We start from the raw sequence: 21,215 nt of genomic DNA on the forward strand, positions 1-21,215 counted from the left end.
GAGTAGAGGGACCAAAGTTTGAGGACGCATAGCCGAGGGCAATGACATAAGCTAAGGGACAGACGTTCAGGGTTGGGCCATCGTCCAAAATGACATATGGGACTTGGTGGCCTGAAAAACCAACTGAGATGTATAGAGGACATGTATGGTCTGAACCCTCGGGTGGCAAATCATCATCTAAAAATATAATGCAAGTGGCTCTGCCAACTGTCATAATGTGAATCAACCCCTCGAGAATAGTGGTAGTCTCGACTCTAATCTAACTCAAGGCTCAAATCAATGCATCTTTATGAGTGCTAGAAGATGCCAATAAGCTCCAAATAGATATACAAGTCTGGGTACTCTACAACTATATCAGAATATCATCATCATCTCTCCTGACCTTCTCATGAGAGGCTGCACCCTCCAAGGGTCTAGCGGTTGTGAAGGGTTGCTGTCATACTACCCTACCTCTGTGAATAACATATTGTATATCTGGAGTATGAACATCATCAACATATGGAGTATGTACCTCATCAACGTCTGGAATCAAAACAAACGAAGTCTGAACACTATAACATGGAAAAATCAATGGCTCGACTATAGTCAACTATACTGATGTCACATCGAGAACCAACCTGAATAGTGTGGGCATCCATGGGCCCAAGGTCATTCTACCTACCTCATAAATCCCATCTACTACTATAGGCTCTAGCACTGACTCATCCCAACTCAGCATGTGGATATGATCATATGGCTTAGTGAAATCCATGAAATGTATACCGTTGGCTAGCAGAGAGACTGCATGTGAAGTATAAGCTAGCAGAGGGTTAGTGGTTACACTTGGCTAACCCAATGAACCAAACCCTGATCTATCAAGTCCTCGATGGCGTGCCTCAAAGTAGTGCAATGGTCCGTGTCATGCCCTAGACCCTGATGGTAAGAACAATGTAAATCCATCCTGAAGCGAGGTGGCATGAGTTGAGGTATATGCCGAGGAGCTAACTGAGTCAACAAACCACCCTCCATGAGCTTTTAGAAAGCTCGGCTCAAAGGCATACCTAGTTGGGAGAACTGTTGTGTCGACCTTTGTACAAAAGAAATAATAGTCTGTGGGGCTCGTGGCTGAGGGTATAAAGTAGGAGGTCTCTCTATGACATGTGCAGCAAAAACAGGTTGTGAGACCAGATGTAGATAAGTAGGAGTCATAGGTTTGGAGGAAATAGGTGGCCTATACTGAACATGAGGTGGTGGTGGGTAGTAGAATCCAGAAGGCTGCCCAACTGTCTGATAGCGTCTAGGAGGTCTCAACCCTGTTGAACTGATAGCACTCACATCTTCTAATCTTTGTCCTCCTAAAGGCTGCTTTCCCTAAGAGTCAGTAGGGGAAGACTCGACCATAATCCTCTAGTTATGTCCTCCTCTATACCATATAAATCATGTACCAAAGATCCAAAATCCGTATGAGAAAATCCCATCAAGTGCCTAGCAAATCAAGGCTGCAAGCTCCTCATGATCATACTAATCTGATCATTCTCCGAAGGATGATCAATAACCTGTGAAATCTTCTCTCTTTAGCGAGAGATAAATGAGGTGATCGACTCATCTAGCCTCTATCTCAAAGCCTCTAACTCTCTCATCGAAACATCAATGACAATGTTAAATGCAAACTGTCTCAAGAACTTCTGGGCCAAATCATCCCAAGTTCGGCGGCGTGATACATCCAATGAAGCAAACCAACGTTGTGCCACACCACTCAGGGATATAGGAAAAAACATAACCATCTGGGCCTCATCCAATCCATGGGCCCTCATAACCGTACTGTAAAGCCTCAAATGGATGCAAGGAAAGCCAATGTCCGTGTATTTCTCAATCTTAGACATCCTAAACTTTGTCGATAAACTGGCCACTGGTGCTCCATTAAAATCCTCCTAAGTAATAGCTCCATCTGAAGTCTTCATCTGTCTCATCCTCTACTCAAGTCTATCCATACGAGCATGTGGGTCCTCTGAGATCGGGGTAGGCACTATGACAGGAGGCAAGGCAACCTCAGTCTGACTCTATAAAGTAAATGATATAGGTTGTGAAACTATCTGACCAAGTGGGAGAGGTGGCAGAATAGTGGGATCATACTGCACACTCTCCTAAACTGGAACCTTTTGGGTTTGCTACCCATCCATCCTTTGATCAAGACTAGTTATGGCCTCCTGGATCGAAGCCATAGCAGCAACGAACTGATCAAATGTAACCACCTACGAATCCATATCTATCTGATCTAACTGGTCTGATACTCTGATCAATCTACCTTTAACTCTGATCTAAGAAGTTAAACCCAGATCAAACGTATCAATACACCTACAATAGTGGAAATACTAGATAAGATATTGTGTAAGGGAAACTCTACAAGGAGTGTCTATCAACTATGCAGGAAGGTAACCTGGAAGTATTCAAACTTATATCTAATTCTGAGCAAATATATAAGAGACTACTATGAAGGTAACTAAATTTATCACTACTGACCCGGCTCTGAAGGCCCATAGATGCACCCACGTGTAGGAAAGGAAATTCTGATCGAATAATCGAAGGCTCAACCTATAAGGTCAAGGTGGCTCTAAAAAAAAAAAAAGATGGACTTTAAAGGATCCCTAGCAGAAGCGATCATACCCTTCAACAGTATGCAACCCTCTGCACGCCTTTGAAAAGACGAGGCGCTTCCATGCAAGGTGGTCATCACCTCTACACATGCACTACCTCGACATCGTAAGGGGTTTTGCTATAGTGAAAGCTCTCACAACTCTCAGCACTCAGTAGTCAACTAAAGTGCATAGTGAGTGGTGCAGGTGCATCCGAAAAACCTATGAAGATAAAGTAGAAAAAGAAACACATTAGTCACACAAATATCCATGAAACCAGCTCTAGGCTATTCAGGTCTTCAAAGATCAGACTCCAATCAATGTGTCGGCCTCCTCAAGAATGCTCCTAAACATCAATATAGCCCATCACTATACCTTACTCCTAACCACTAGCTCGGTCATAGAAACAAGTACACACAAGGCCTCACACTTGCAAATATAAGAACCGAAATGAAGGAAATGACCGAAACCAAAGGGTTGGAGGTAAGGGGATAGATGTGCGATCCACACAGACAAGCAACATACAATCACATAGGAGAAGATTAGTTATGCAACAAGCAATCAAGCAGAGCGCAAATATATCATCCATGTCCATACACAAGCCAAACGAAAATATGACAATCACAATGACTAGCAACAAGGATAGCATGCTCAAATATAATCAAGATAACATACAAGAAAGATAATCAACACTAAGACAAATAAGAGATGCAGCAAAGTGAACATACATGTCAAAGTGAGTAGGATAATCAAGGCAAGAGCAAGATCGATCAATATCATCAGCATGCCAATGTCGCAAAGGGATATAACAATTAAGCAAAGAAAATCGTTGCATCAAAATCCTCAATGTGCTATGATCACTCAAGCATTGAAAATTGTAATTTTGAAAAATTATTTGAAAATTGGAGTTTTGAAAATTAAATTTAAAAATTAGAATTTTGGAAAATTAAATTTAAGAATTGGAATTTTGGAAATTAAATTTGAAAGAAATTGGAGTTTTGAAAATTAATTGAGAATTGGAGTTTTGAAAGTTAGTTTTAAGAATTGGAGTTTTGAAAATTAATTTTGAAAGAAATTGGGGTTTTGAAAATTAATTGAAAATCGGAGTTTTAAAAATTAAATTTAAGAATTGGAGTTTTGAAAATTAATTTTGAAAGAAATTGGTTTTTTTTTTTGTTTTCATATTCTCATAAACGAAAAATGGAAACTAATGAATAAAAATAAAAATTAAAGAAAAAAAAAAGCATTTAAAATATATATCAAGAAAGAAAGATATTGATCACCTATTTCTTTCAACATAAGTTCCTCTAAGTAAAATGATAAGGTTGCCACTATGGTTTAATCTCAGGAGGTTTAAGAGCACACATCTTGGGGGAAGGTTTGAGAGCACATCTTCAATACGGGAAGGTTTGAGAGCACATCTTTAATAGGGGAAGGTTTGAGAGCACATCTTCAATAGGAGGAGGTTTGGGAACACATCTTTGGTGGGAAAATAAGATTGATAACTTCTTCTTTTTTAAATATATACTACTATTAAAAATGTGAGGTGTTTGTCAATTTTTTCATTCCAAAAATATCTGACAACTCCTTTTAATTCTAAAAATACTTCTCATCAATTTATTAATAACAATATATTAATATTTAATGTTACAAAATGTATTCTATTATCATAATCTATTAGTATCAAATGACATTATACATTTTATTCTCTTTAGAACCTATAATATTCTTTGACTCTTGATGATGTGCCTAAGCCCCATATTTTCAATGCCCACATAAGCCTTTTCTATCATTTTCTCCTCTCCATGGTCACAACAGCTTCTTCTTCAAGCTTTTAGATTTTTCTTTGCAAAATTGCCATCTTAATATTCCTCTTCGCCACAAATGGCAGTCGATTCAAGACTATGTCTAGAGTTATGGTCATGGTTCTGGAAGGTTTGGATTGATGAAAGTGTTATGTTAGGGACAAGAGAGAGTTTCAATGAAATGTAATGTTTTGGGGAAAGCTAAGAATGACAATGGTGGCAAAGAAGGTGTTCATGAAAAGAACAAACAGTTTGTGTGGTGGTTTCGGGAGGCGTGGTTGTATTTTCACATTCATAGGGGTGACACGTTTGTTGTCATAATTTTTGGTGAAATTGTTGTCAATTCTTACTTGGAACCCATACTGAAGGCACATTTTCTATGAATTTCTTTTCCTCTGTTAATTTAGTTTGAATGAATAAACTGTTATTGTGTTTCATAAAAGCAATATGGAGGGTTGGTTTGGATAGTGGTGATACTCTACATTCAGATATGTTTTCCTTTTGTATTTTGGAAACTAATGAATCATAACATGCTTATTGGTGAAAGGAGATTGTTGTTTATCCCCTATTTGTTTAAAGAGAATGAATTGTGTTTGTGGAGTTGACAATTGAAGATGTTGACTGTGATTTAAATCCAAATAGTTTTAGAGAATTGGTCAAATAAATCTCTGATAAATATTTTTTTTTAATGAATTTACAACTCTTATCTAAGTAATTTATCGCATTGATGGTATCTATGTATATCAATTATTTGTGTTCTAATTTATTGTGATTCTATCTCGTGTTATTAATCATTTGGGTTATTGGATTTTAACATTTTGATTTTTATCATTTCCCATATTTTTAATTCATTGCATTTTTGTTCGTTGTGAATGTTATTTATTTATTATTTTAGCACTCATTGGGTTTTTTGTGAACACAATTAGATCAACTGTTGTTGCCATTAGTGTTTTTGATGATTTTGCTTACATGTTTATTAGGGAAATATTAGAATTCAAGGTGTTTGGTACATTTGAGAGGTAATCCAATTTAGTATTAGAGTATACCTTTTTTTTTTAATGAATCCTGATTTTTTTTTTTTATTGGGATCAAAATTTGTTACTTACTCTAGAAATTTAGTATTTTTGTAAATACTTTTAATTTTTCTAATTATATTTTTTTATAAGTATTTAGAACTTAAAGGTTTTACTGAAAAGAAAATGAAGTTAGTAGTTTTAAATTGAAATTAGTCTTATTTCTTAAGGTTTTTTTCCTTTTTCATTTTTAGCTTAATTGAATCTAGAACTTTCTTGTACATTATAATTCTAAAAGAAGTTTTAATTACAACCTATTAATATTTAATGTTACAAAACGTATTCATCCATTAATATCAATCACAAAATTTATTAATATTTAATGTTACCAAAATCTATTAATTATTCCCTTTAAAATCACCCTATAACATTATAAAATATTATAATTAATACATTATCTAACCAACAATTAAGAATTACCCCTTCACTCTTCAAATTTCTTATGATGACAGTTTCACTTTTCATTTCTAAAGTTTGAAAACTTTTTAAATTTCTCATAACCTTTTCCTCTTTGAAGAGAATTAAGAAGTTTTTGTAAATTGGCACTCCCAATTTGAATGAAGTACTATTTGGTGAGTTTTTATTTAGTGTTCTGAATGATTTTACTTAAATGTTTGTGTTACTTATGAGAATAATTTGATTACTTTGTTGAATTTTATTTTTATGATTTTGACCTTTTTAAAACAATACTCAATTCTTTGAGGAGTTTGTTGGATGTGAGTTGGAAGAAAATTGAAATTTAAGGTAATTGGTAAATTTGAGAGGTAACTAAATTTAGTTTTCAAGTATACATTTTTTTTGTAATGAATTTTAATTCTTTATTTTATAATTCAATGTTTATTAGAATTGAAGTTTGCTACTTATTATATAAATTTAGTATTTTTGTAAATACTTTTAATTTTTATTATTTTTAGACAAGTATTCACAAGTTAAATCTTTTAATAAAAAAAATAAAGTTAATTGTTTCAATTGAAATTTGGGTAAATGTTTCTAGAGTATGTTTTTCTTCATTTTTTGTCTTATTGGATCTTAATTTTAGAATAATTAGAACTCTCTAAAAAATAAAATCCATATTTTTTTTAATATAAATTACCATTCTAGAGCTAAATGCATTTCCTTATTTTATAATTCAATGTCCAATAATATGCATAGGAATTGGACAATATAGTTTTTTGTTTTATAATCCAATATCTATAATAATTGGAAACTACAGTTCCTTATTTTATAATCCAATGTCTATAGGAATTAGAGATTCTTATTTATGCTATAAATTTAGTATTTTTACACATTCTTTTAATTTGTCTTATTTTGTTTCTTTTAAATTTTATCTTTAACCAATATTCACAACTTAAATCTTATAATAGGAAAAGTAAAGTTCCTTATTTTAATTGAAGTTGAGGTAAGTGTTTTTCAAGATTTTTTTTTTTTTTTTCATTTTTAGTTTAGTTGGATCTTCACTTTGGGATAACTAGAATTTTCTCATAATTTTTGTTTGTTTGTTTTTTTTAAATACCAACCACTATACTAAAATGAATTAAAAATAACTACATTTAACAATTTGAGAATGAAATATCAAGTATATTTGAGAGATCAAAAACAATTTTTATTCTTACTAAGATATTTGTCTTTTTATTTGCTCATGGTTCTTGTTGTTATGACTTTGTATTACATTCCAGAAACATATAGTTTTTCCTTATGTAAATAAATTGATAAAATTAAAGGAAATTGACAAGGAAAACATAAAAATAAAAAGTATGTTTGAATAAATAATCCAATTTTTTTTTTTTAATATTCATCTACTTTTCATAAAATTAGGACAAGTAAAAGTTACATTTTGTTGTCCCTAAATTGCAATGAATTTAAATTAACAATAGATAACGGGTTTAAATAAAATTTGGTACATATCATTGCTAAGGTGACATTTATTTTGCCTAACTTAGAAAAATTGATTTTAAAAAGAATTTTACCATCTAAGATTTTTGGAATGGAAAAATGTAACATTATTTATATTTCATCGCAGTCCTTTTTCCTTTCTATTTATATTTCAACCCAATCATTTTTTTTTCCTTTTTTTATGTCTAGTTTGATTATTTGACTTTGAATCTCTTCTTAGTTTCATACAAGGATTTTAAAAGAATAAATTCACATATTCAATTTTTTTTATTGGATTTGTTTTCATATTACCTCACCTGCATCGCATGTGAACACTTCCTAACACACACACACACACATATATATATATATATGACTATTTAGATACGTATGGAAGATACACACATATACATACATATACATACATACGTATGGAAGAGTAAGATGACTTTTTCAAAGAATCATTTTTATAAAAATGACTATTTAGAAGAGTTAAGGAGCAAGTCTTTGAGGGGAAATAAAATCAATAGCAAAAGAATAGGATGACGTTTTGAAAGAATCATCTTTATAAAGATGACTATTTAAAAGAGTTATGGTCTCTTTCACAAAGTAGATATTTAATTTGAGAACGAGTGGGAAAATAAAATTAATAGCAATTTGCTTTTTAATATTTACATATAAGGGAAAGGATAGGATGATTTTGTCAAAGAATTGACTTCATAAAATAGATATTTAAATTGCAAAGTCATTATTTATCATATTAATTAAAGATAATGAAATTTTTTTTTAAAAAGTCATTGAAACAACCGTCATTATCTCCTTTTTTGTTGTAGTGACTTTGGATATACTATTAGATACATAATTAACAAATCAAAGGATTGAGTGCAATTAATTACAATAGATTTTTTTGTAGATATTAGAATTGGTATATATTTTTCTCTATCTACTGATGGAATGAAAAAGCATCCTAGCCTCCTACGAGGGTCTAACCTTGTGATTCTCCACTGTATCATATCAGGGTGATCCATGGCTTGGTAGTCTTTTCCCTAAAACCTCTTCATATTGGCTCGTAACCGATTCAAAATTCACGAAATTCATATAGATCGTTCAATGAAGTCCCCTAATCAAGTTCAAGGTAGTCTTTGGTTATTCTGGAAATATGACTAATCTACTTCAGTACAAACTGTTGAAGTTACAGAAGAAACAAGCCATGCATAAATCACCCACACCCCTCTTCCAAATTAACAAGCCATGCACAAATCAAATTCCCATACATCAATATTATTTTACATGTCTTTTTAACAGACTGAATTCATTAAGACAGAAGAGTAGATAACTCAGAGGTGAATCCTACAAAGCCACTTCTACAGAACCCCAAAGATGTAAAAGGTCAGGAACAGACACCCAAGCACAAATGCAGAGGTTGAAAGCTCTGAGGAACTGGGTAGCACCAAATAAATGCCAGAAGTAAATGCTATCACCATTCCTAGGATGGAAACGTATGTGAGTATGGCTGAAAATTTTATGAAACGTAGAAGCAGATGATAGCTTCGTTCCAGTGAAGCAAAAAAGTGGAGAAACACTGCTGCAGTTGAGCAATAGAAAGCTATACCATCTGACAACAAGAAGGCCTTGAAGGCTATCTTTGTTGAGAGAACTGCTTTACCTTTGTCGGGGCCTTCATCATTGTACCCACCAGGTAGAGTAAAGCCTGCTGCAAAAGTGACAGTTGCTATGAGCGTCGCGACCAATAAATGGGTGTTGGAAATGTCCTTGAGACGATGAGATCGAAGTTGCTTTTCTTTCATGATTTCTCTGTTCCTATCAAGAAGTATACTCATATTGCTAGCAGTACGAGACGCGCCATCACTGCTCTGAGTACTGGTCTCGCTAGCACTACGATATATGCCATCACTGGTCTTTTGATGTCCATTGTTATCAGTCCACATATTTGCATTTTCCTGGTATCCTTCATTGTCACCATTTTGCATATATGCCTTTTCTCTAATGACCAACCGGTGTAAACTTTGTCGACCACCAGCATGCTCCAACTTCCTCATGATCCAATACTGGCAGTAATTTGAAAGGAATTAGAATGAACTTGTAAAGCAAAGCTAAGGGAAAAACTTTGAATCAACCATTGAACAAAATCTAGTGGCTAGCTCTTAAAGAGGACATCAAACACATTGAATAATATTAGCCATCCATTTCAGATACTTTTTTTTTTTTCCTCTGTTTTAAGTAATCGCTTAACAGATTGAATGGCTATAATCATTCAACATGATCTTTCTGCATCAAATATCTTCAGAGAGATATGAGAAGCCTCACCATGTCTAATTAAAATTTGTCTCAAACTTTACAGTAACGTACCTTGATTATTTCTCCAATATCCATATTTGACTGGACAATGTCAATAGTCTTCAAATACTCGTTGTTCATTGCCCTTTTGTCCACTCTATCGTCTGCAGCCAACATAATCACAACCCCGTAATGTCCATAAATGGCAGCTAGATGAAGTGGTGTGTTACCTTCCTTATCTGGCTCATTTATGATACTTTCCAAGTTTGGCTTCTTCAGGATATACTTAACGACTCTAGCGTTTCCATATTGAGCTGCAACATGAAGAATTGTGCGCCCTTTGTTGTCAATCAAATCATAAACATCTGGAAGACATGTGATAATCTGTTCCATTACATTAGTGTGGCCCTCTTTGGCTGCAATGTGGAGAGCACAACTGTGTTCTACATCCAATAAGCCAGCAACAGATTTGTCATACTTCAGTAACTTCTCAGTTGCTTCGAGGTGACCCAAGTGGGCAGCATAGTGAAGAGGGGTCCACCCAAATTCATCTGCCTTTTTTATCACATCCTTCTTCATTTCAAATAGTACTTCCATAATATCTATACATTGGGAGAAGAAGGTTAGAAATCTTAAAAAGAAGTGGAAGAATCTACTTAAATAGCATTTCATACCTCACCAAAAATCTGTCAAGAGAAATGGAAAAGGCGACCAAAACACCCTTTCCCCCATATTTGAAGCTTAAAAATGTCCTCAATAATGATCCCCTTCATTTCCAAAAAAAAGGAAAATCCTCATACATCTTGATAAATAAACACATGGCTTAATCAGTTGTATGGGTTGAAGGTCCTTTCTTTTTTCTTATATAGGAATGGGTGTTCAAATAGGGTGAGAATGGAGAGAACTCTCCACTCATAAGCTTTTTGCAGTAAAAAGGAAAAAGGAAAAAATCCAACTTCTTAGTAAACAAGAATGAAAAGGGCACAGGATCTTCTTACTTTAGCTTAATTAACTTTAAAAAAGGGACAAAAGGAGTCTTATTAAAGCAGAGGAATTTACCAATTTCATCATTCAATTGTTTTCCTTTGAAGTGTCCTCGTACCCTAAAGAAAAAGTTAGTAACCACACGGCGAAGTTTTTCTAGAGATAATTCTGGAACTTCTTGGCCTGCAGCATGATATAACAAACTAAAATCAGTGATATCCCCATAAAAATAACAAAAAAGGCCAAAAAAACAAAGGCTTGCCTTTTAGTTTGTTCATCTTGCATAAGGGATTGAAAAAAGGAAAAGGAAAGAAAGAAAATTAAAGCAAAGTCTTTTCCCAAAAGTGGTCCATATTCAGAAGAAATATTTGTTGAAATAATTTTTTAAACTTCATACCAAACAAGGAAATAATGAAAGGTGATATTTTTCATCTACTTAATTTCTTTTCTTCAGTTTCTTCCTCATTTTTCTCTCCAGGCATGGTGGTAAAACTTGGGTCTTAGAAAGTCAACACCCAAATGCCTGAAGACTTGTTTTTTTTTTTTTTTTTGTCACAAGAATTATCACTGGACGCCCTTTGCATGCCCAAATTAAACTTGAAAAAGTAAAATAAATTAACATTAGAAATGAAGATTTCAGATATACTCCTACTAACCAACATTGGATTGTGTTCCTGGAAACCATACTCCTCGTAGATGCAGTCCAAGTCCATTTACAGACAGCTCGGGTATGGGTTTACCCAGCTCAGGACCTACAAGTTAATTAGGAAGAATCGAAGAAATCTTTTAAGTATACAAAAGCAAGCATGAACATAAACTTTTATGCATAGAAAGATTTGGACCTTTATGGGTACGAATCACAGCTGCATGTAAAGCGGTCATCCCTTTCGTGCCCTCACAGGAACAAACAGAACTTTTTTCTTCCAACAGAAAGTTAGCAATCTTGAAAAACCCCCTTTCCACAGCCAAATACAAGGGGGACTCTTTATGATTATTAACCAGGTCCAACAACATAGAATTTTCTTGAACCAACGGTTTCACCACCTCAAGATGACCATTCCTCACAGCCACATGCAGTGCCGTATCAGCCCTCTCATTCTTCATTTCCAGTGCTTGCTCGGCCTTTTTACTTTTAAGAAAGCACACAACAATGTCACTACAGCCAGTTCTCGAGGCGATATGCAGCGGAGTGTCGCCTTTGAAGTCAGCACTAGTCAGAAGCTCTGGAAACTTCTCAACAAGAGCTTTAGCAAAGCCTATGCGCTTGAAATTAGCAGCAATGTGAAGAGCATTGCGTTTCTGGGATGTGGCTTGGCAGCGAATACTCTGGGGGCCATGTGGCTTCTGCAAGTAGTCCGTATCCCCAGTCTTAGCAGCTATGTAAAGATCAGTATCCATGTTTTGACAAGGGAAATCAGAATCCATGGGGATGCTTGCTAGGAATCTCCTTCTTTTCAGTCTACATATGTATTACTAAAAGAATAGACCAGTCCACATCAAATGGTATACAGAGCTTGCTCAACAATAATTTCACCTCTCACCTACTGCATTAAAAAAAGCTCATATCATCACAAAATTTTTATAGTACATATAAATAATTTTGTTTCATAAATTATCATTATTATCACTTCAATATATATTAGTTTTATGAAGGGTTTATGATTGTAGACGAGTCAAAAGTCATCCATTTTTGTTTTGTTTCTCGCCTAGTGTGGGCATTTTGGCTGTCATCCATATTTGTTTTGTTTATTACTTAAAAGTGTGGGCATTTTGGCTCTTTTACGGTGTGGCCATCGATGCAAATGCTTACACAAAGCTTCAATGAATTTTGTGACACCTCCCCGTGGAAACTTGCCACCAAACCTCCCAATTCAGAAATGTTGTTTTTAAAATAATAAGAGAATTGAGTAATTTTCTTTCTTTCTTATCTCCAATGTTTTTGCTAAATACTTTCACTTTTGGAGCTTGGTTTTATTTCTGATTTCATAAGTCCTAAGATATCTACTACCATGTACCTTGAAAGGTTGGTGTTGAATCTATCGATTAATTGTATATGTTAGGACAATGAGTCTTCATCATAAGTTAGCAATTTTGTTCCTTTTAATTTCTGGCTTAAGAATCTTTTTAGATAGTGACTTACTTTCTATTGAAGATTCAAGGTTGTTGTTCGATCAACTGGAAAATCATATGTAAATCTAAAAAAGTTTTACTTGTGGCAAGTTAGGTGTTTAAAAGGGTTAAGTGGATCGGTATATTTTTTATTGAATTAAAAATGTTTTATTTAATATTTTGAAAATGCAAGGGATGCTCGAGTGGTGGAAACAATGCTCAAGCATTGGGACTACTCAAACACTTATCCAGCACTTAAGTGATCAAGGCACTCAAGTGGTAGGTAAGTGCGCTCGAGTGCTCATCCCAAATCTACGAAAATATGGTAGAATATTTTTGGATAATTCATGCAAATTGAGTTTGGAAACTTCACTATACCAATCCCCTAGGGCTTGGAGGCCTATATAAATCCATCTATAACCCTTTTAGTGTTGGCCACTTATTAAGAGTAATCAAACTTGTCATACCATTCCCAATCTCTCAAATAAGGATTCAAGGTTTGAATCTTTGGGTTGTTGGAAGATTTGCATCCCTTCAACGAGGTTAAGATGCATTCACTGGAGCAATTGGAGACTGTTATGTCATGAACATGGATCAATTTGTAGGTTCTAGAGAGTAAGTCTTTAAGGTAAAGTAGTTAGATAATTTTGTGTAACTTGATCTCATATAGAAGATTTAGATTTGAAGTCATGGACCCCATGATTTTTTATCTCCAAAGTTAGTGTGCAAGTTTTCCACACAAAAATTCCTACGTCCATTGCCTACTTATTTGTTCATTTTGATTATTTTGATTATTTTGATTATAATGGTTATCTATGATATCTCACAAGTTAAAATTGGGTTAAAAATTCAACTTCCTATTTATTTATTTATTTTTAAATTCACTAATTTACCCTCATTTGGGTGTTACCCTACTGGATATAGATTTTTCAATTGGTATCAGAGCAGGATAAAAATCAAATTTTTATTGATCCTACAAGTCCAGTATGGAACAAGCAAGAGCTAGGGCTCCTCTAAGTAGTCCACCTTACTTTGATGAGAGTGACTATGCAATGGAAATCCTAAACAAAATTTTTTCTAAAAATGCAAATTGAAAGGGTTTGGAATTTAGTGGAATATGGATGGGGACCCCCATTGAAACTTGAAGTGAATGGGAAATCAACTAGTAAGTTAAAACCCCAACAAGAATGGGATAAATTAGATAATGATGGAAGTTAGGCCAATGCTCGAGCTCTCTTTAGCATTTTTAATGGGGAAAGTCCTTATGAGTTTCATAAAATAGTCAATTGTACTCATGCTAAGGAAGCCTAGGATATTTCCATGTCACTCATGAAGGCATTTCTGTTGTGAAAGTGTCTAAGTTACAAATGCTCACTTGTAAATTTGAAAGTATTATAATGCAAGAGAATTGGAACTTCTATTTCATTTTATTCTGAATTGAGTGACATTGTCATTCTTCTTTTAATCTTGGAGAACCAATCCTTGATTATAAAGTGGTAAGAAAAATACTAAGGTCTTTACCAAAAAAATTTAGGCCTCAAGTCAGTGCAATAAAGGAAAGGAAAGACATTGATTTGATGAGAATTGATGAACTTGTTAGTTCCATTTAAACCTATGAGATGACCCTTCCTAATTCTCAAAAGCCAAAAGAATCTACTTTCAAGGCCTTTAAGAATGAGGGAAAAAAAACTAAAAATCCTAATGATTTAACTAGGATGAACTTGCTCATATAGCAAAATGAATTAAGCAAACCAAGAGAATAAATAGAAAATCTAATAAAAATAAAAAATCTAGAAAGGGGAAATGAACTAATAGATCTTCTAAAGAAAATGATAAAAGAATCTCCAAGGGTAAAAAGATATAATGTTTTAATTGTGGAGGTTTGGAACATTTTACTACTAACTGTCTTAGCCCCAAGGAAATTAAAAAATCAATGCAAGCCTCTTGGAGTGACATTGATTCTAAAGAGAGTGACTCCACAACTTTTGAAGATGCAAGGTATGAACAAAATGATTATTGGGATTTTGTTGCATTTGTTGATTTTGTGTATGATGGTGATAGTGATGGTGAATGTGAATGTGAATATACTAATGAACAAAATGCTACTTTCCTTGATAACCTTGTTGTCGAGTATCAAAATCTAATTAAAAATATTTGAAGAATCATGATATTCTTGATGCTCATAAAGCTAAAATTGAATTGCTTAATGAAAAAAGAACTAATTATCTTGAGAAAAATCAATTTCTTGAGTCTAAACATCATTCTCTTCTTAAGAGAAACAATGTTCTCACCCAAGAAATTGAGAAAATAAAATTCTTTTCTTTTACAATGAAAATTTTCACCTTAGGACTAAAGTTTTCAATTAAATTTTTAATAAATTCAAAACCCACTATGATAAGAGAGGTTTAAAGTATATTAACAAGACTGAAACTCCTATTAGTGGAGATATTGTTTTTGTAAAACGTAAAGAATAAAACCCTAGGAAGCGACACCTTCTAATTCACTTTGCACACATTGTAAGAAGTTTAGACATACTCATCATAGGTGTTACACAAAATTTCATGAGAGATATGAGTCTCAACTAAATAGGCTAGTGAATGAGTTTAATTCTCTAAAAAACAATATTTTAAACAATGGGAAAATGAAGAAAAATAATCAAAAGTCTAAGACTCAGCAAAGCTCCTCTAAGCCACCACCTAAAGTAAAATAAGTATGGGTAAGAAAAGATAGATCTAATTGTCAAGTTGTTTTGACTGCCCTTAAGGCTAAAACTCCTAGTGCATGGTAACTCGATAATGGATTCTCTAAGCACATGACAGGTAATAAGTCATTTTTTATCCCTCTTAAGGATTTTAATGGAAGAAGCATCACCCTTGGGGATGGCAGTGTATCCCATGTCAGAGGTAAGGGTAGTATTTCTATCCTTAGTTGCCCAAAGCTAGATAGAGTCCTTTATGTTGAGATACTCAAAGCTAATCTCCTCAGTATTAGCCAGATTTGTGATAGCAACTTTAAGGTTAATTTATCCTAAAATATGTGTGAAGTAATGAATGAAAAGAGAGAAATCTTTTTCATAGGGCATAAAATAGTGGATAATTTCTATGCAATTAATCTTAGTACCAAAACCTCCTTAGTTTGTAGTAGAGCTAAGCTTGATGTCACCAAATTGTGGCATAGGAGGCTAGGTCACATGAACTATAGAGACTTGATCCACATAGCTAACAAAGACCTTGTTAAAGGTATCCCCAAGTTGAATGGTCAACCTAAATCCCTTTGTGGTGAGTGCATGAAAGATAAACAAGTCAAAACCATACATAAAAAAGATTCAAGGGATTAGTACCACTAAGCCTTTAGACCTTCTCCATATGGATCTTATGGGTCCCATGTGCATTGAGAGTAAAGGTGGGAAAGATGTGTACTAGTTGTGGTTGATGATTTTTCTAGCTATTCCTTTGTAGGTTTTCTTAAGGAAAAATCTAAAACCATTGAGCACTTGAAGTCTTTATGCACTAGAATTTAGGTGGAAATAGGCCATCAAATTGTTAGGATTAGGAGTGATAGGGAGAGAGAATTTGATAATGTAGATATTGATTTCTTTTATGACTCAAATGGAATTAAACATGAAAACTCAACCCCTAGAACTCCCAACAGAATGGAGTGGTTGAAAGAAAAAATAGAGTTCTTCAAGAATTGGTAAGAGCCATGTTTCACATGCACAATACCCCTATACATTTTTGGGTTGAAGTCATTAATACTGCTTATTACACTACCAATAAGGTTTTTCTTAGGCCTAGAATAAAGAAGACATCTTATGAATTGTGGACTAGGAGAAAACCTAGCCTTAAGTACTTTAGGACATTTGATAGTGAGTGTTATTTACTCAAAGTGGTGAAAACCTAGGCAAATTCAATTCTAAGTCTAATTTAGGTATTTTCCTAGGGTATTCCAATAAAAGTAAAGCCTATAGGGGCTTTATAAACAAAGCTCTAAAGTTATCCAAGAATCTTCAAATGTGGTTGTAAATGACATCGGGTATGATCAAGATGAAATTGATCTTCAAATTGATAAATGGTAGTTTTTTCATTCATTCTTTCATTCGTTCATGTACAGAGTATATATAAAGGGTAATCACCATTCTAAGAATGGGAAAGAATGATACAAGGAAATAATGATATAAGGAAAAAACAACTAATATCCTAATATCTCAACTTTCCTAATATTTAAACATTCATAATATCTCAACACTGAATGATATAAGGAAATAATGATATAAGGAAAGCATTCCTAATATCCCAACACTCCCCCTCAAGTTGGTGCATAGATGTCACACATGCCCAACTTGTCTAAAAATTTTGAGAACACTTGACTTGAGACAGCTTTGGTGAGGATATCGGCCAATTGATCTTTTGATCGAATCTTAGGCAATTCCACAATCTTATCATCCAACTTTTCCTTAATGAAGAATCTATCCACCTCGACATGCTTTATACGATCATGTTGTACTGGATTATGAACAATGTCACATGCGGCATTATTGTCACAAAACAATCGGATTGGTTGCCTAGATAGGTAACCTAAATCCTATAAGAGGATTCTTAGTCGTAATGCCTCACAAAGTCCTAGAGTCATACCTCTAAATTCTGCTTCTGCACTTGAACGAGCGACGACATTCTGCTTCTTACTTTTCCATGTCACAAGATTACCACCTACAAAGGTAAAGTAACCAGATGTAGATCGCCTATCATCCACTACACCGGCCCAATTAGCATTAATATATACTTCTATACTCTGATGATCAACATTTTTACCGAACAAAATTCCCTTCCCAGGAGCATCCTTCAAATACCTCAAAATATGCATGACTGCATTCATATGTTGCTCTCCAGGATTATGCATGTATTGACTCACTACACTCAATGCATAAGCAAGATCTAGTCTTGTATGAGCTAAGTACATTAATCTCCCCACAAGTCTTTGGTATCTTCCCTTATCGGTTGATACTTGATTAGGCTCAACACACAATTTCAGACCTTCTTCTATTGGTGTATTAATAGGTTGACATCCCGACATTCCAATATTCTGTAAAAGATCTAAGGCATACTTTCTTTGAGACAGAAAAATTCCTTCACTTGATCGAGAAACTTCAATCCCAAGAAAGTATTTCAGATGACCTAGATCTTTCATTTAGAATTCTCTAGATAGAGAATTCTGTAGAGCTTTTCTTTCTTCAGGATCATTTCCTATAACTACCATGTCATCCACATATATGATGAGTGTCGTAATCTTACCATGTTGTTTTTTCAGGAACAAAGTGTGATCTGAGTTACTTTGATGATAGCCAAAAGCTCTCATTGACTTTGTGAACCTTCCAAACCATGCTCTCGAGGATTGCTTCAACCCATACAATGACTTCTTCAATTTGCACACCTTCTGACATTACTTTTCTAACACCATGCATCCTGGTGGAAGATCCATATATATTTCTTCAAATAACTCGCCATGCAGAAAGGCATTTTTCACATCGAACTGTTGTAATGGCCAATCTAGGTTTACAGCTAAAGACAATAATACTCGAATTGTGTTGATCTTAGCTATAGGTGCAAATGTCTCTGTGTAGTCAATTCCATAAGTTTAAGTGTACCCTTTTGCTACCAGTCTTGCTTTAAATTGTTGAATACTACCATCTGCCTTGTACTTCATAGTATAGATCCAACGACACCCAACTGGCTTCTTTCCTGGTAGACATTCTACGAGTTCCCATGTTTCATTCTTCTGCAATGATTTCATCTCTTCATTCATGGCTGCTTTCCACCTTGGATCAGCTAAGGCTTCTTGCACACTGTTAGTAATAGCTACAGTAGATAATTGATTTACAAATGACTTATTTGATTTAGACAAACGATGGTTAGACACATAGTTGCTCATGGGATATTTGACTTTGGTAGACAATTCAGGTTCATATGTGGGTTTAGGAATACCTCTATTATGATGGTGTGGTAACCGTTTCATGAATGGATTAGGTTCTAAATTAAGAACACCCTCAGCAGACGAAAATTGGTTTGGTATTTCAATAAAGGCATCTTCAAACCCAAATTGTTCAGATGGTTCAATTGTATTGTCTCTTCCCTCTTCTATCACTTTTTCAGCTTTTGGGTGGTCATTCTACTTGGTTCTAGAGTTGTACCACTCATATCCAATTTACCCGCTTCCTGGTTCACTAGTTCAAATTGTCCAGATTCATCATCCTTAGAGATATGATAATCATAATTGAGAGTCTGAATTTCCTTATGGTACTCCCCCTAAAGTTTAGACTCAGATGAAAAATACATCGAATCTTCATGAAACACCACATCCATTGTAATAAACATTCGTCGAGTTGGAGGATGGTAACATCAATATCCCTTTTTGTTCAATGCATATCCAACAAACACACATTGCAATGCACGGGAAGTTAACTTGGTGCATTGGTGTTTGTGTAGATGCACAAATGCCACGCAACCAAAAATACGAGGAGGTAGATTTGTGACAGTTGGGGCAACTACTGCATTAGTAAGAGCTTGGAGAGGTGTTTGGAAGTCAATTGAGCTGGAAGGTACCCGATTGATCAAGTATGCGGCAGATGTGATTGCTTCTCCCCAATAAGATATCAGTATTTTTGCTGCTATCAAGAAAGCACGAACAACCTCTAACAAGTGCCAATTTTTCCGTTCAGTGACTCCATTTTGTTGGGGTGTATTGGAACAAGTAGTCTGATGAATGATGTCATGTCCTTCCAAATACTTTTGAAGATCAGAACTTTGATATTCTCCACCATTATCGCTACACAGAACCCGAACCTTTGCATTTTATGAGTTTCAATCATTTTATGAAATTTTTTAAACAACAAGTTCACTTCATCTTTGGTCTTCATCAAGCATAACCAGGTCATTCTGGTACAATCATCAATAAAAATAACAAACCAACATGAGCCACTCAAAGTTGGGACTTTGGATGGGCCCCAAACATCAGAATATATAACCATAAAAGGAAGCGGACTTTTATTCAAAATTAATGGAAATGAAGCACGATGGCTTTTAGTCATTTCACAAATATCGCAACGAAAACCAGAAATATCACTCTTTGCAAACAAACTAGGAAACAATTTTTTTAAATAACCAAAGGAAGCATGTCCCAGACGTCGATGCCACAACCAAATTTCAGACTTTTTCTTCTCCCCCTCAGATCCATCTGCCATCAAGGCTTGTTGCAACTTATTTGAATCCTTTGACTGCAAGTCCAAGTAATAGAGTTTTCACCGCTTAATACCACAACCAATCATCTGTCTTGTTTGGATGTCTTTAATAACACAAAATCAGGCCAAAAAATGACAATACAAGATAAGGCTGCAGTGATTTGAGAAACTAACAAAAGATTGTAATCTAAAAATGGAACAACTAAAACATAATCCAAATTCAAAGTATCAGTAAGAGTTAAGGATCCTTCCCCAATGACTGGGGTTGTGTTACCATTGGCTATGGAAACAATTTTTTTGTGAGGAAAGTCTAAGGAGTGAAACTTGTTTAGAATCAAAAGTCATATGATTTGTAGTGCCAGAATCAATTATCCATGCACTATTAATAACAGGTGTAGAAGTATTTAAAAACTTACCACCATAATCTGTAGCTGCTACCAATATAAAGGCTTTCTCAGCAACATTAGCCTCTGTTTTTATTTCGGCAACAGTTGCAGTCGAGGTTTTCTTAGAATCTTTCTTTCGTTGATCACGATTATTATCATTAATAACAAAGTGGTGATAACCTAAACATGATCTAAAGGTCCATGGTTCAAACCCTCGGTTCCTCATTGTTTTCCTGGTCATATACATTGATGGCATAGTTTATAAGGGTAGGATTGACACTAGGTTCACTTTTATGCAAAAGTGTTTTGGTAATTATGTGAATTTGCATAAAGGATAGTGAATAAGGTCTTTGGATTGATTTAATTGAATAATTAGATCATCCTATGAGGTTAATTAATCAATTAGAAAAATAAAAATATTTCATGGTAGGTAGGAGGAAAGGGTAATTTTAGAATTTTGATGAATATAACTATTTTAAGTGTAAATTTATAGGATTAGTTTTTGTAAGTGATAAGTCAAGTCAAACATCTCAAAAAAAAAAAATTTAAGGTGCACATGATTATATGATTCTTCCTATCTCAAGGCTGGGGCCCATGCTGAAATAATATGTCAACAACCCTCCTTAACGTAGAGTTGTAATAGCTACTTCCCTTCTATGTCTCTGATATTTCAGTCGAGTGTGGCTGCTTTTAACGCTTCATCTACCTCATCTTCTTTTACGTTGAGCGTGGAATCCACCGTCATCTCTAGCCTCAGCATATGATTTGAACTTAAGAGTACCCACACTGACTTTTCAAGTTTTGTCCAGTTGAGGAAACGTTGAAAATTATTAGTAGAAGACTGA

At 34.4% G+C, this 21,215-nt stretch overlaps 1 protein-coding gene across 1 annotated transcript; it reads right to left on the minus strand.

The window, feature by feature from the left end:
• Positions 1 to 8,573: 8,573 nt before the first annotated feature.
• Positions 8,574 to 12,219, minus strand: LOC104881467 (ankyrin repeat-containing protein ITN1). Its single transcript, XM_010661822.3, has 5 exons — positions 11,487 to 12,219; positions 11,301 to 11,396; positions 10,720 to 10,827; positions 9,733 to 10,262; positions 8,574 to 9,431 (listed from the first exon to the last, which is right to left on the minus strand). The coding sequence occupies exons 1-5, from the start codon at positions 12,067 to 12,069 to the stop codon at positions 8,727 to 8,729; spliced, it is 2,022 nt and encodes a 673-aa protein (XP_010660124.1). The 5' UTR covers positions 12,070 to 12,219; the 3' UTR covers positions 8,574 to 8,726.
• Positions 12,220 to 21,215: the final 8,996 nt, after the last annotated feature.

This window comes from Vitis vinifera, chromosome 14 (genome assembly GCF_030704535.1).
Source record: "Vitis vinifera cultivar Pinot Noir 40024 chromosome 14, ASM3070453v1".
Taxonomy (NCBI): domain Eukaryota; kingdom Viridiplantae; phylum Streptophyta; class Magnoliopsida; order Vitales; family Vitaceae; genus Vitis; species Vitis vinifera.